Source organism: Symphalangus syndactylus, chromosome 14 (genome assembly GCF_028878055.3).
Source record: "Symphalangus syndactylus isolate Jambi chromosome 14, NHGRI_mSymSyn1-v2.1_pri, whole genome shotgun sequence".
Taxonomy (NCBI): domain Eukaryota; kingdom Metazoa; phylum Chordata; class Mammalia; order Primates; family Hylobatidae; genus Symphalangus; species Symphalangus syndactylus.
Window position 1 is genome coordinate 14,934,211 of NC_072436.2, and position 15,605 is coordinate 14,949,815.

Genomic DNA, 15,605 nt, shown 5'->3' on the forward strand with positions numbered 1-15,605 from the left:
GAAAGGAAAGCGTACACAAATCCTGGAATTGGATGCAGGAAGCAGGAGCCACCTGAACTCTGAGTGAGCCAGAGCTGGGAGGTGGCTGGACACTGTGCCGGGGGTGCCAGGCTGTCCTCTAGAACTGCGGCCCGGTCTGTTGAAAAGTCAATGGAATTTAGTCTATTATTAACAAGCTTGGTGTCCTTGATGTGGTCTCATGCTTAAGGCAGATAAGGTCAGGCGACTAAGAAACCCAGGTGGTCTGGTCGTCACTCTTGCTGGGATGGCAATGGCTGTACATGATGGTAATTTCTTGGTGTGATAATGAGAGGCTTTTCTTGAAGTCCTTGAAAAATGCCTGTTCTCAGTCATCTATCCTGTGATGAAAGAGGAATGGCACAGATAATCCAAAACTCATTGCTCTTAAACTTAAAAATGAATTTGACTTTCCCCCAAAGGATTTGCTTTCCTTTCCTAAGCATTTTTAAGTACACAGCAGCTGATTGCAGGAGGAAGTTCCCCAGAGGCATGTGGAAGGCCGTGTGTGTGTGTGTGTGTGTGTCTGTCTGTCTGTCTCTGTGTGTGTGTCTGTGTGATGTGTGTGTGTATCTCTGTCTCTGTATGTGTGTCTGTGTGTGTATCTTGTATGTATGTCTGTGTGTTTCTGTCTGTCCCTGTGTGTGTCTGTGTGTGTGTGTCTATTTGTTCCAGTGTATGCAAGCCCCAACCCAGCATCTCCTCTCCATTTCTTCAGATTAGCAGCCCCTCCTCCACCTGCCCTCATCTTCCTCCATTTGCACATCTGAGAATTCCCACCTGCACGGAGGAGCTGGAGGGTGTCAGCCTTGTGGTCTGGCCCTGTCAGCAGGTCCTGCAGTGTGGACACTGCAGAGGAGATTAGTCCAAGGGGATCCATGTAGGAGCTGCCGTCACACAGGAGGTTGATCGGGAAACGGTTGCTGAATGAGTAAATGATTGTCTTCCTCTGCCCCTGCCAAGTATTTGAAAACAAATGCTTACTTGGTTGTCGTTGAAACAACGGGCTCTGGATGTCATAATGGAAAAGAGCGCCGTGTTGTGGTCGGCGTCGTCTGTAACTCCTGATAGCAACTGCAGTCCTAGGAGCGTCTTTAACATTAGAGACCTTTTCCGAACTTTAGAAGAGGAAGCAGAAGGTGTTTTATCTTGTTTTTAAAAAAAAAAATTGTTTTCCTACTTTTTCTAGGTGGTATTCATAAAGGCATTCTCTTACTGATTTAATTCACCATCTAACAGCATTTGTGTAACGAGCTGCATTAGGAACTTTTTGTTATTAGCCTGCTTCACATGTAAACTAAAAATAGCTCTAAGGCTAGGATTGAACCTAAAAAACAACAGAAGAACTGCAAACCCGAAACCGCTTCAAGGTATATAAGAAACTAAAATAGGCCGGGCGCGGTGGCTCACGCTTGTAATCCCAGCACTTTGGGAGGCCGAGGCGGGCGGATCACGAGGTCAGGAGATCGAGACCACGGTGAAACCCTGTCTCTACTAAAAATACAAAAAATTAGCCGGGCGTGGTGGCGGGCGCCTGTAGTCCCAGCTACTCGGAGAGGCTGAGGCAGGAGAATGGTGTGAACCCGGGAGGCGGAGTTTGCAGTGAGCCGAGATCGTGCCACCGCACTCCAGCCTGGGTGACAGAGCGAGACTCCATCTCAAAAAAAAAAAAAAAAAAAAAAAAAAAAAGAAACTAAAATAGTTACCAGGTCACAAAATAATGACCAGTTTACACTGACATGCAACTAGTGATTAGCAGGATGAGCATCCAAAGACACCGTGGTAAGGACAGTGTCTACTAACTTTTTTTATTAGTTCACCGTCAGATTTCTTACAGGTCCGTATGACTAGAAAGAGCCGTGCTCTGTCTGTGGCTCATCTTTGATTGGTGAAGCAACCTCCTTTCTTCCCATGTTGGTTTATGGAGCTCATGTCTGCATTAGAAACCACAAAAGAATATTAAAAATGGTCTGTCATGTGCTTAAGAAAGGAAAAGATGTATTGAATTGTGTTCTGATTACAAAAGTAATATGACTTTTTTCTTCTCTCAGTTGGAAAGTTTCAAAAATTGATTCTATCCAGAGAATCAATCCCTACAAGGCTGTAGGGGGATGTGAACTCTCAGACACTCTTGGTGGGTGGGTACAGTACTCCCTTTGCTTAGGGCAATTAAGCAGTAACTGTCAGAATTAGAAACAGGTATACCTGCAAAGCCGGCAATCCTGCTAGGAGGCATATATTCTTCAAAACCACTAACATACATGTCCATGAAATGGTTCTGCCCAGAGATATTCGTGATAACATGATTTGTAATGGGGAAAAGTTGAAAATAATCACTTAGTAGGAGAGTTAATTTAAAATGATGGATCCATGGGATAGAATACTATATAGCCATTAAAATTCTTTAAGTTGTATCTTTCTATGAGGACTTGGTTGGATGTCCTTGATCCAAAAGGTAAAATGATCAACTTGTACAAAATGCTTGCACAAACTCTGTGCTTCTGTAGACTGGAACAAGCACGGAAGGAGGCTTGGCCAGTTGCACAGCAGGCTGGCCACACAGTGACTTCTAGAAGGTGGAGTTGGAGCCAGGCAAGGGGACTGTTCTTTTTTTCATCATATACTTCTGGGTGATTTGAATATTTTAGAAAGAATAGTTATTAGTTTTGCGATTAAAACAGACTAAAATACCATGTTTAATTATAAAAAGCTTTAAGAGTCGATACACTGTTGGGAGGCATCACATGCAGAGCCCAGTTTATTTCGCACAGCCCTTAAAGCTACAGTGGGGATTTCTGTTTGGCGGCTCCGCAGAGCCTGCGGATCTTGTTTTGCCCTGAGAGCATCCGCTTCTCTAGGGTGGATGCGGGTCAGCAGATCTGCGGCTGTGCAGCTGGGGTTTCAGTGCACCATTAGAAACTCAGGCAGTGAAGAAGCGACTTGAGATGGCCACAGTCCCCACGCAGGGTTCCCTCCCAGCACTAGGGTTGCCCTGCCTGCACGGCTTCCGGTCCCGCTTTTCTCACTATGCAATGAACATTGAGCATCTTGTCATAGATTCTGCCACAAAAATGACTTTTTCTGTTTTGTTTTGTTTTTCTCCTCTGAGAATGACACTCTGTGTGACATTCTTTATACAAACCTGCAGCAGGCAGAGCCTGAGAAGTCCCCTCATGCCACCCTCAGCTCAGCACATCCTCGGCTCATCCTCAGCTCATTCCCAGCTCATCCCCATCTCATCCCCAGCTCATCCCCATCTCATCCCCATCTCATCCCCAGCTCATCCCCATCTCATCCCCATCTCATCCCCAGCTCATCCCCATCTCATCCCCATCTCATCCCCAGCCCATCCCCAGCCCATCCCCAGCTCATCCCCATCTCATCCCCATCTCATCCCCATCTCATCCCCAGCTCATCCCCAGCTCATCCCCAGCTCATCCCCAGCTCATCCCCAGCTCATCCCCATCTCATCCCCATCTCATCCCCATCTCATCCTCATCTCATCCCCATCTCATCCCCAGCTCATCCCCAGCTCATCCCCAGCTCATCCCCAGCTCATCCCCATCTCATCCCCAGCTCATCCCCAGCCCTTTCCCAGCTCATCCTCAGCTCATCCCCAGCTCATCCCCAGGTCTTTCCCAGCTCATCCTCAGCTCATCCTCAGCTCATCCTCAGCTCATCCCCAGCTCATCCTCAGCTCATCCCCAGCTCATCCTCAGCTCATCCCCAGCTCATCCTCAGCTCATCCCCAGCTCATCCCCAGGTCTTTCCCAGCTCATCCTCAGCTCATCCTCAGCTCATCCCCAGCTCATCCCCAGCTCATCCTCAGCTCATCCCCAGCTCATCCTCAGCTCATCCCCAGCTCATCCTCAGCTCATCCCCAGCTCATCCTCAGCTCATCCCCAGCTCATCCTCAGCTCATCCCCATCTCATCCCCATCTCATCCCCAGCCCATCCCCAGCCCATCCCCATCTCATCCCCATCTCATCCCCATCTCATCCCCAGCTCATCCCCATCTCATCCCCATCTCATCCCCATCTCATCCCCAGCTCATCCCCAGCTCATCCCCAGCTCATCCCCAGCTCATCCCCATCTCATCCCCAGCTCATCCCCATCTCATCCCCAGCCCTTTCCCAGCTCATCCTCAGCTCATCCCCAGCTCATCCTCAGCTCATCCCCAGCTCATCCCCAGGTCTTTCCCAGCTCATCCTCAGCTCATCCTCAGCTCATCCTCAGCTCATCCCCAGCTCATCCTCAGCTCATCCCCAGCTCATCCTCAGCTCATCCCCAGCTCATCCTCAGCTCATCCCCAGCTCATCCCCAGCTCATCCCCAGCTCATCCTCAGCTCATCCCCATCTCATCCCCAGCTCATCCCCAGCTCATCCCCAGCTCATCCCCAGCTCATCCTCAGCTCATCCTCAGCTCATCCTCAGCTCATCCCCAGCTCATCCCCAGCTCATCCCCAGCTCATCCCCAGCTCATCCCCAGCTCATCCCCAGCTCATCCTCAGCTCATCCTCAGCTCATCCCCAGCGCACCCCAGCTCAGGTCACCCTCAGCTCATCCCCAGCTCAGCTCACCCTTAGCTCATTCTCAGCTCACCCTCAGCTCACCCTCAGCTCATCCCCAGCTCATCCCAGGTAATCCCCAGCTCGTCCTCAGCTCATCTTCAGCTTATCCACTTCAGTCTGCTGTGGGCTTCACCCGCCTCAGGAGGACAGCTGGCTCCACCCCAGCTGCAGCTTCTAAAATGGGTGCTTCCTGTTCTTTCCTGGAAAGTTCAGAAGGAAAGCAAATGGATAGGTCGATTCCCCTCCAGGAAGACCAGAATAGAATAAGTCGTTGGTTTTGGATGGAAGCTGCGTGAAGAACGTACTTGGTGGGTGGAAGTGGGAGACATAGCTTCTCTGACTTTGTTTCCACTCAGCCACCACCAGCTGGACTCTGGTGCTCGCAGTCTCCGAGGCAGCAGGACAGCTTCCTCCCACAGCCGGGAAGGGACCGTGCGGTGCCACTCTGCTCACCTTTCTCCACGCTTGGCCGTAGTGCCAACGCCTGTCTGGTAAATTACTGCTGAGTGTTAAACAGTCAGGGGTCAGGTTTATCAGCCAAGTCAGACAGGCTTGTTTTAGAGAACACTGTGATTATTCAGTGTTGTTTAAATTAAATACGTGGTTGTTCTAACCATGCGTTCTTAGAGAGTTTCATCCTGGTTTTGCTTGGCTGCACGTGCAGAGGGCCCAGTGGGCAGTTCCTTCGGCCTCAAGTGTATGGGAAGCATTGCTCGGGCAAAAGCCCCAGCCTGGTTCCACCTCCGCCTGCAGACAGCTGGAAAGAGCACCACTCCCACCTTGGAAATAAGAAAAGGGCAGAAAAACTATAAAATTCTGACTTTTCCTGAACCCATCAGAGAGCTGAGGTGGCAGGGGAAGTGAGGTGCCCAGCGGGGAAGGGAAGAGGTGCCTCTAAGGAGAGCTGGGCCATGAGCACCAGTTCCCTGCAGCAGAGCAGAAGGAGCCGGCGGGGAGAAATGCTCACCTGAAATTGGCAGTGGTTTGCGCAAGGCCGAACATGGGCCAATGGAGAATCTCGAACCTTCGGGAGCCACAGGCTGCACAGGCCATGGACGTCCACTGGGCCCTCACCCAGAAGATTGAGGTGGGACACGAGAAGAGCCTCTGAGAGGTGTGGGCCTGCAGCAGGCTCTCCTGTGCTGCTCCCCACAGAACTGATGAAAGGCAGCAAACCGTGTCACCCCCAGAGCACGGGAAAAGACCCACTGCCACAGAAGAACTGCAGAAGAAAACCTTCCGTCTCCAGCAGGGCGAGGACCTGCCATGTGTGGCACACTGCAGGGAGCAGGCCAGAGTCACTGAGAAGGCTCCACCCTGGGACCCAGAGACATAGGCCCTGCCTCAGCCAGAGTCTGGGCCGGAGCAACAGAGCGCCCTTCGGACGTCTCCAACAGGCCAGCAGGCTCCAGGCAACAGGCACAGCAGTCGAGCTGTAGCAGAGGCACAAGAGCATAGAGAGAGAAGCCCCCCAAGGTGCAGACACACGAGGAAAGCCAAAACCCAAGGGAGGGTGGGGTGGGAAACCTGGCGAAAACCCTCTGGAAACCCAGGCCCTGCTTTAAGCACGAGGTAGTGCAAGAGGAATCTGAAGCTGGCCATGTGCTGAGTGTCACCATAGCAACAGTAAAATCCAAGCCCATTTCAGTGCCTTGCTGGATTGACTGAACTCTCTAACAGTCTAGTAATAGAGGCATACCCATTTCCAGGCATGCATATATATATACACACACACACATATATATATACACACACACACATATATATACACACACACACACACACACCTTAGTCTCTGCTGTTCTACACATGAAGTCTGGAATTCATTCAAAAATTAGGAGAGGCTGGGCATGGTGGCTCACACCTGTAATCCCAGCACTTTGGAAGGCCAAGACAAGAGGATCACTTGAGCCCAGGAGTTCAAGACCAGCCTGGGCAGCACAGCAAGACCTCATGTCTACTAAAAAGAACAAAGGAAAAGTATGAGATGCCCCCAAAAATATAAGACAAACACACCTGCCATCAAGAGACAAAGCAGAGAAAGACTCAGGGGCAACCCAGATGTTGGAACTATCAGAGATGGAGTGGAAATAACCAAGATTAATATGACCTAAAGGCATTAATGGCAAAGCTAGACAACAAACATGAACAGATGAGGGATTTCAGCAGAGAGTTGGAGACTAAGAAAGAGTCAAGTGAATGCCCACCAGAGACTTATCTGTGACCTCAAATAGCCAAGGAAAAAAATCAGTGAATTTAAAGACAGGTCTATAGAAAGTACCCAAAATGAAACACAAAGATTACAAAGAGTGGGAAAAAAACAAACAGGATTGCAGATCATCTGAGAGCTTCAGGACAGTACGAAGCAGTCCAACATCTAACCACAGATCCAGCAAAGATCCCAAATCATGGTATATACAGACACACACATGCATGTGCACACACACATATACACACACAGTTGGACACATACCTAAGCCACCACAAACCAAAGATAAAACCTTGAAGACCTCTGGAGCAAAAGGACACATTACTTACAGGGGAACAAGGACAAGAATCACCACAGACTCCTCATTAGAAACTGTGTAAGACAGAGATAGTCCAGTAATATCTTAAAGTGCTGAAAGAAACTGTCAACCTAGAATTCTGTACACACAAAAATATCTTTCCCAAAAGAAGGTAACAAGACAAACATATCCTCTCTTGCCACTTGTCTTCAACACTGAACTGGAAATTATAGCCAGGGAAGTTAGGCAAGCAAAAGAAATAAAACATATCATATTGGAAAGAAGAATAAAGCCATCTCTGTTCACAGATGACATGATCCTGAATATTGAAAGTCATTCAAAATCCATTTTAATAGAGTATCAGAACTTAAAAGCCAATGCAGCAGTATTGTACCCACAAGCTCAATATCCAGTAACCATTTGTATCAGAATCCCCTACGCTAGTAATGAAAACCCGAAAAATGCAATCAAGAAAACAGTTTCATTTATAATCATAGCAAAAATAATAAAATGCTTAGGAATAAACTTAGCAAAAGAAATGTAAGACTTGTACTGAAACATTATTGAATGATATTAAAGAAGACTTAAATAAAGGGAAAGAAATCACACATTCATAGGTCAGAAGACTTAACATTAAGTTGGCAGAACTCCCCAAATAGCTCTACAGATTCAGCACCATCCCTGGCAGCCTTTTTTGCAAAAATTGACAAGCTGATACTAAAATTTGTATGGCAATATAAGGGACCCAGAATAACAAAAGAAAAATGTAAAAGACAAACATATTGAACAACTCACGCTTCCTGATTTCAAAACTTAATACATAGCTGCACTAATTAAGACACTATGGCATTGGCTTAACAGCAGACATATAGGTCAATGGATTTGAATTGAGAGCCCAGAAATATACCTTCCATCACTGCTTTATGCCTATAAACTCTACAATTTAGGTGAGATAGACAACTTCCTTGGAAGAGATTACTACCCAACATCATTTGATAACAAAGAGTTAACCTAAATAGTTCCTATCTATTAAAGAAAATGAAGTTTTCTTGTTTTGTTTTGTTTGAGATGGGGTCTCATTCTGTTGCCCAGGCTGGGGTTCAGCGGTGCAATAACCTTCCATCACTACTTTATGTCCATAAACTCTAAAATTTAGATGAAATAGACAAATTCCTTGGAAGAGATTACTACCAAACGTCATTCAGTAACAAAGAGATAACCTGAATAGTTCCTGTCTATTAAAGAAAATGAAGTTTTCTTACTTTGTTTTGTTTGAGATGGGGTCTCATTCTGTTGCCCAGGCGGGGGTGCAGTGGTGCAATCATTGCTCATTGCAACCTCGATCTCCTGGACTTGAGCGACCCTCCCACCTCTTCCTCCCCAGTAGCTGGGACTATAGGCACGCACCACCAGACACAGCTAATTTTGAAATTGTTTACAGAGATGGGGACTCGCTACGTTGCTCAGACTGGTCTCAAACTTCTGGGCTCAAGCAGTCCTCCCACCTCAGCCTCCCAAAGTGCTGGGATTATGGACATGAGCCACTGCATCTAGCCAAGAAAATGAGTTTTTAACTAAAAACTCAACACAGAAAGCTTCTGACCCAGATAGTTTCACTGGCAACTGTACCAAACCTTTAAAGAGGAAATAATACCACTTCTGCACAACCTGCCACAGAAAATTAAAGAGGAGTGAACACTTCCCAACTCAGTATATGAAGCCAGCATTTTTCTGATATCAAAACCGAAGGTATCACAAGAATAAAAAACACAGATTCCCAAGTCCTCAGCATCATATTAACAAGCTCCAGCCAGGCACAGTGGCTTATGCCTGTAATCCCAGCACTTTAGGAGGCCAAGGCAAGGAGGATCGCTTGAGTCCAAGAGTTCAAGACCAGCCTGGGCAGCATTTGCAAGACCCTGTCTCAAAAAAAAAAAAAAAAAAAAAAAAAAAAAAAAAAAAAAGGCATTATACAAAAATCTGTTGTATTTCCATATGAGCAATTGGACATTGAAATTTAACATCAGTACCGTTCAGAATAGCACCAAAATACATGAAATACTTAAGTATAAATCTTTTTTCAAAATATGTGAAAGATCTGTATTCTGAAAAATATAAAACACTGATGAAACAAATTAAAAGATATAAGTAAATGGAGACCGTGCTCCTGGTTTAGAAGACTCAATAACATTAAGATTCCAGTTCTCCCTAAATTGATACATAGATCAACGCAACCCCAATCAAAATCCCAATAGGATTTTTTTGGTAAAAATAGACAAGTTTATTCTAAAATTTTTTGGGAAAAGCAAACTAAAATAACCAGAACAATTTTGAACTAGAAGAACAAAGAAGGCTCACACTATCTTATTTCAAGACTTGCTATAAAAAAAGTAATCAAGATGGTGTGGGATTGGTGAAAGGTTAGATGCATAGATCAATGGAACAGAATAGAGAGCCCAGAAATTGGTCTACACGAATATGTTCAATTGATTTTCAACAAAGGTGCAAAAACAATTCAATTCAACCATTGGTACTGAAGCAATTAACAACCATTTGCCAAAAAAAATAAAAAGAAGAAGAAACTCGATCAGTACTTCACACCTTATACAACAATTAACTCAGAGTGAATCATAGCCCTAAGTGTGAAACCTAAAACTATAAAACTTCTAGAAGGAAACAGAAAAAAAATATTTCTGACCTTGGGTTAGACAATGGCTTCTTTAATAAGATGCAGAAAGCACAAGTCAAAAAACAAAAAAAAACGGTAAGTTGGGCTTCATCAAAATTAAAAACTGCTTTTTAAAGACAGTTAAGAAAATGAAAAGACAAGTCACAGAACGAAAATTATAAAACACATAAGATAAAGATCTTGTGGCTGTTATACATAAAGAACCCTCAAAATTCCATAAGGAAATAAACAGCCCAATTAAAAAACAATGGCAAAAGATTTGCACAGACACCTCCCCAAGGAAGATATACAGGTTGCAAATAAGGACATGGAACGATGCTCGTTGTTAAGGATCTTAATCACGGGAAAGTACGGACCCCTGCAGTGAGATCCCACGACACACCTGTTAGAATGTCTCGAATCTTAAAATTTACCAAGTGCTGGCAAAGGACATGGAGCATCTGAAACCCTCATTCTTGGCTACTGCAACTACAGGATGCTACAGACACCTTGGAAAAGTTTGTCGGTTTCTTACAAAGTTAAACGTATGCCTACCATACAACCTAACCATTCTACTCCTGGATATTCACCAAGAGAAGTGAAAACATGTTCATTCAGAAACCTGTATGTGAATGTTTATAGTGACTGTATTCATAGTCACCAAAAACTGGAAACAACCCGAGTTTCCTTCACCTCGTAAAGAGAGAAGCTGATATAACCATACAATGAAAGACTCATCAGAAAAATATTTAAATAAACTATTGATAAATGCAGTGGCACAGATGCATCTCAAGTGTATCATGCTAAATGGAAGAAGCTGCTCAAAAGACTGCATCCTGTATGATCCATGTATACAACATTCCAGGGAAGGCAAAGCTGTATGGAACTGTTCTATATCTTGAGTTGGGGGTGGTCATGTGACCACATTTATCAAAACTCTGCCTGTACCTAAAGAGGGTGAAATTCACTGTACGTAAGTTACATCTTCATCAACCTCATGTTACGGGGAGAAGAAACTCTTTTCCCTCTTGTGCTGAAGTCACATGAAAGATGATGCAAATGCCGTGTTGAGGAGTGAACGCGCATAGCGAGCTCTGAGCTTCATTCAGAGCTTCTCCCCTCTCCATAGCTTGGCGATTTGTGGTAACGCAAAGGCTGTGTCCTTGGACGTAATGCACACGAGACATTGGCAGAATCAAATCAACTCTGTTGCCTGTGAACTCACGACGCACACCACTACGTCTTCCTCCTCCACCTCCTCTGCTGCCTCTGTTCATGGAGGTGGGACTTTATTGTTCAGTGGGGAGGAGGATAGTTTGTTGCTAAACTGTGGGAAAAATAATAAAAAGCATCAAGCGGAAAAGCACATCACAGAGGCAAATTTGCCGTCACTTCAGTTCATCAGAAGCTAAGTGAGTGGAGAGGGAGGGAGCTCGGAGCGTAAGCGTTTAATGTGTTAGCAATCTTTTCCCGTGGGTTCCTCTCCCCTTTTGCCTTCACCCAAGTCTTTCTCAATCTTGATAGTCATGTACCTGTTTTGAATTTTATCCCCTGCACTCTGAACCTTTCTAAATTCAGAGGGATTGAAAATAAGACTCAGCTCTAGGGCTCCCAGATTCCCCAGATAAGAATTTACCCCAAAACTGCCCCAAACTGCTGCTTTCCCGTAAGCCTTCTGCGGACCCTCTAATCTCCCTTTGTTCCTGAGCCCCAGGTGTTTCTTGCAACAGGAAAGGAGTTGTGTTTCGTTGGCTTTCAGCTGAGGCCTCTGTGGGAGCCTTCAGAATCGTAATTGGTTTCTGTCTGAGTGGAAGCCAAGAGGTACAGGAGTGTCAAGATCTTCATCATATAACAGGATCAGCGACACCTGCAGCCTCCAGGAGCTCTGTTGAGAGGGAGGCTCAGCCTGCACTGGGCCTGGGCCCTTGTTTACTGAAAAGCCTTTATTCAGCCTGAAGAGAAACGGGTGGAGAGGAGGTGACAGAGCCAATGATGAAGAGCTGCGGTGTTATTTGCTGCCTCCGTGCTGAGCGGCGGTCACATCCTGGTTTCCCAGGGTGGGTGCCCGCATCTTCCATGGCATCTCTGCCTTCCCCTGGCCTCTTCCTCCACCGCTCTCCCTCCTGCCTCACGCCGCACCTCCACTTCTGCCCATGCTTGTCCTGTGACCCTTGTGGTCATAGCTGGTTGTCCTGACACAGACACTTGGGGTGGTTCCGGAACCGCATTCCCGTTCAGAAAGTCTCTTCCCAGCCCAGCAAGTGCTGTAAGGGAAGGCTGTGGGCTCTTTCCTTGAGCTCAGATTAGGGAAGTGGCAGCCCCTAGCCATACAGGCAGAGCCTCTGGGCTGGGAGAGGGCCCTTGCAGTGCCGTGGCAACAGGGCAAGTGCGGGTTCCCCTGAAACCCCTCAGCTCCTGTCTCCGGCATCCTGTGCCCCTCCCTCTTCTGGCACGGGACCCTCTCGACCTTGCAGTCATCTTTGTTGTCTTTAGAGCTGAGGCTCTGAAGCCGCCCCATGTCCGCCCCCGACGTCTGGATTCTTTGCCTGAGCTCAGGCCCAGGGCCATAGAGTGCAAGGACCTGGAATTCCCATCAGTTCCTCTCCCTTCCCGCTCGAAAGTGCCTTTTAGACTCTTCCTCTAATTTATTCCCAGAGAAGCCCGAGGCTCATTAAAGTGCAATGTCTCTGTTCCTGCACAGCTTTGAGTCTTTCCACCACGGGTTTTTTCTTATTACTGTTCTGTGTTATTGATCATTTGTCATTTCTTTTCTAATAAGCTCAGGATTGTCATAAAGTGAAACCGGTTGCTAAGAATCCACAATCTATCCCATTCGCCGTTGCGGGGTTATTTCTAAATCAGAAAATGTGCGGAGGGAGCCATTTGACACCTTTTGTGGTTACTGTTTCCGGGTTTGGATGTCTTTTTTGCTGTGTTGTTGCTGTTTTGTCAAGTGTGGTTTTGTGACTTTTAAGAAGAAAAAGAAGGAAGCAGAGCAATAGAATGCTGGGAACTGAGCCACAGTCATCCCTGAGCACGGGGTCGTGAGTGAGCACGGGGTCAGACGCAAGGTTTGGGGCTTGCCTGTTTCTGTTTTGTAATCAGAGCTGACACAAAGCATTGGAGGAAGAGACACAGAGAATGCTCTGTAAGCATTTGCACATAATAACCACCCACAATGACCACCTAAAACTCCACATGGAGAAACTATTTTCTTTCTCCGCCACATTTACGTGCAGGGATGCAAACATGGCCATGCGCCATGGTCTTTATTCCCATTTCTTCTATCAGAGAAAGCGACTTTTTAATAACTAATGCAGGCTCTCTTTTTCCTTCGTCGGGACAGAGTTGCTTTTAGCCAAAAGGAATTAAGGTTCTTACCTTGTTTATTTCATTTATTTTATATTTTGGGTCTTCACAAGTCTTAGTTTCTTAGCAAGGAACAGACTCAGCCAGATCGACTCCACGGCATGTATGCTTAAGGAAATGCATCTGCGTAACACAGACAAGTGGCCATCCTCCCGCGTAAAGTCAATTAAATCCTAGTTAGTATTTGCCAAGTGTGTACCTCTCCTAGACGCTGAACGTGCACACCCCAACCCACATGTGCGTGCACACACACAGACACACACATGTGCACACGCACACGCACACACGGGTCCTGAAGCGAGGGCCTTTGCTCAGGGAAGAGAGGGCAGCAGCATGTCTAGCGTCTGCATATTTCAAGTGAAAATAAACTTGGTCTTTCTGAAGCTGTCTCATTAGGGAAGGCACTGAAGTTCTCACGAGTTAGTTTAACCCCAGCCAGGCTTGCAGCTCAGCACCCTCCTAGCTCTTCCACAATCGGGAGCCCAGCGGCACCCCCTCTGCTGCCCAGGAAGGTCCCGCACCCTCTCGGGGCCCGGCCTGGCCTCTCATGAGGCTGTCTTCCTTCTGTCTCGTGAGCTCCCTCATCTTCCATCCGGCTGCCTGGTCCCCTTTGGCATTAGAGAGAGAATAAAGGCAGTGTCTCCTCGAGCGCACCTGCCTCCTGATGGTGTTTTCAGTGTTTGAAGCGGCATTCGGTGCCCCCCCTGCCCTGCTGCTCACTGCTGACCTCAGTGCCCCCCGTTCCCTGGGGAGGCGTTTCCCAAGGCCCTGCTCCCCATCATACACCTGTCAGCCTCACAGGCCACTCACTCGAGGGTCTCAGAGCCCCCACACTAGCGAACACAGGCGTGGGGAGTGCCTCTCCCAGCTCCAGGGAGGGGACCAGTGATGTGTTTTGTAGCAGATACAGGACCCACCAACAGCCTATGCCTCTGGTGCGCTTGCCAGACGAGAAGCCCAAAGCCTTCAGCCTTTGAGAAAGAGGTGCCTTTATCTGAAAATAACTACAGCCAGCCCTCCATGTCCACAGGTGCTGCATCCACAGATTCAACCAATTTTGGATAAAAAAACAAATGTAAATAACAAAAATAAATGTAAAATAACAATACAACAAAAAAATCCAAATTTTAAAAATACAGCATAGCAGCTATTTACACAGCATCGACACCGTATCAGATATGGTGGGCAAGCTAGCGAGGGTTTGAGGTGTGCTGGAGGACGTGTGCTGCTTGTACGCGGATGCCACACCCTTTCGTATCGGGGACTGAGCTGCGCAGGTTTTGCTATCCGAGGGGTCCTGGAACCCATACCCCATTGATACCAAGAGACAACCCTGTTTAATCGCTGGGCTTAACTGGGTGTTTTCTGTTGTTGAAGATCCCAGAAGAGCACGACCTGGAGAGTCAGATCCGCAAGGAGCGGGAGTGGCGGTTCCTGCGAAACAGCCGCGTCAGGAAGCAGGCCCAGCAAGTCATCCAGAAGGGTAAGGGCACCCGCACAGCCAGTCAGGGGCTCATTTCAGGGGTTGGGCCTGGGGGAAGGGCCCCCTGTGAGCAGGCCCCCTGTGGCCCACGCACAACCTTCTCCAGCCATCCACTGTCCCACAACAGACCCGCCCCCCACCCCGCCTCCCTCGCAGATAAGCACATCAAGGCTGGTGGAGATGAAGCTGCTCCTCCTCAAGGTTCTGCAGCCCAGAGTGGGGAAGGGAGGGGCTGGGTGGGATCAGCCACCGCCTGGGAAGAGGGCTCTCCCAGGACCCTGCCTCTTCCCCCGCAAGGGCAGCCCCCAGCCCACGGGATTATCAGCACAGGTGGAACTCATGGAAGCAGAACTTTGCATGTTGACATTTCCGGAAGGGAAGGCCTCTGAGAGCTCACATCTCCCCACCCGGACAGGTGTCTTTGCACCAGGCCCCACAGATGGCGTGTCCTTCCTGGAAACAGGAAGTGAAAATGCCAGGCCCTGGTTTCCTCAGCTGGCCTCCACCTTGTCCCTGAAATGGTGGCCAGCTCTATCACCCCACACTTCAGTCATGATTTTCCTAAACCTTCTCCCAGATTTGCCACCAGACGCTAAATCGCCCTTCATCCACCTCATTGTTTGCTCTCCCAGCTGCACCCGGGGTGGAGGGGCAGGGAGCAGCCCAGGAGGGGGCGGTGTGTGCTGCTACAGATGGCGGAGGGAGCTCCTTGCGGAAGAGATCCGGGCTGCAGGCGGCCCCGGTCACAGAGACTATGTGGGGAGCGGGGAGGCCCTGAGAGTCAACACAGCAATGAGGGTGTCAGGCAGCCCCATCCCAGGGACCCTGGCATCTCCCCAGGATCCGGGAGAGTACGGGGGCCCAGGCCTAGCCTTGTGGCCCCACTGAGGGCACAGAGCAGCAGTGGTGTCTCCACACTCCTCCCCCTGCCCCCATGGCCACAGGCTCCCACCACTGAGCCAGCTCTGGCTGGGGGACCTCAAGCTGCC

The 15,605-nt window shown here is 48.0% G+C and overlaps 1 protein-coding gene across 8 annotated transcripts in view; it reads left to right on the forward strand.

The window, feature by feature from the left end:
* Positions 1-15,605, forward strand: part of RPTOR (regulatory associated protein of MTOR complex 1) — a 420,015-nt gene that overhangs the window by 379,912 nt on the left and 24,498 nt on the right. For all 8 annotated transcript variants that reach the window (XM_055241781.2, XM_055241783.2, XM_055241782.2 and 5 more), the window contains one exon: positions 14,511-14,616. In XM_055241781.2, the coding sequence (XP_055097756.1) occupies positions 14,511-14,616 (106 nt within the window). The remainder of the gene's footprint in view (positions 1-14,510; positions 14,617-15,605) is intronic.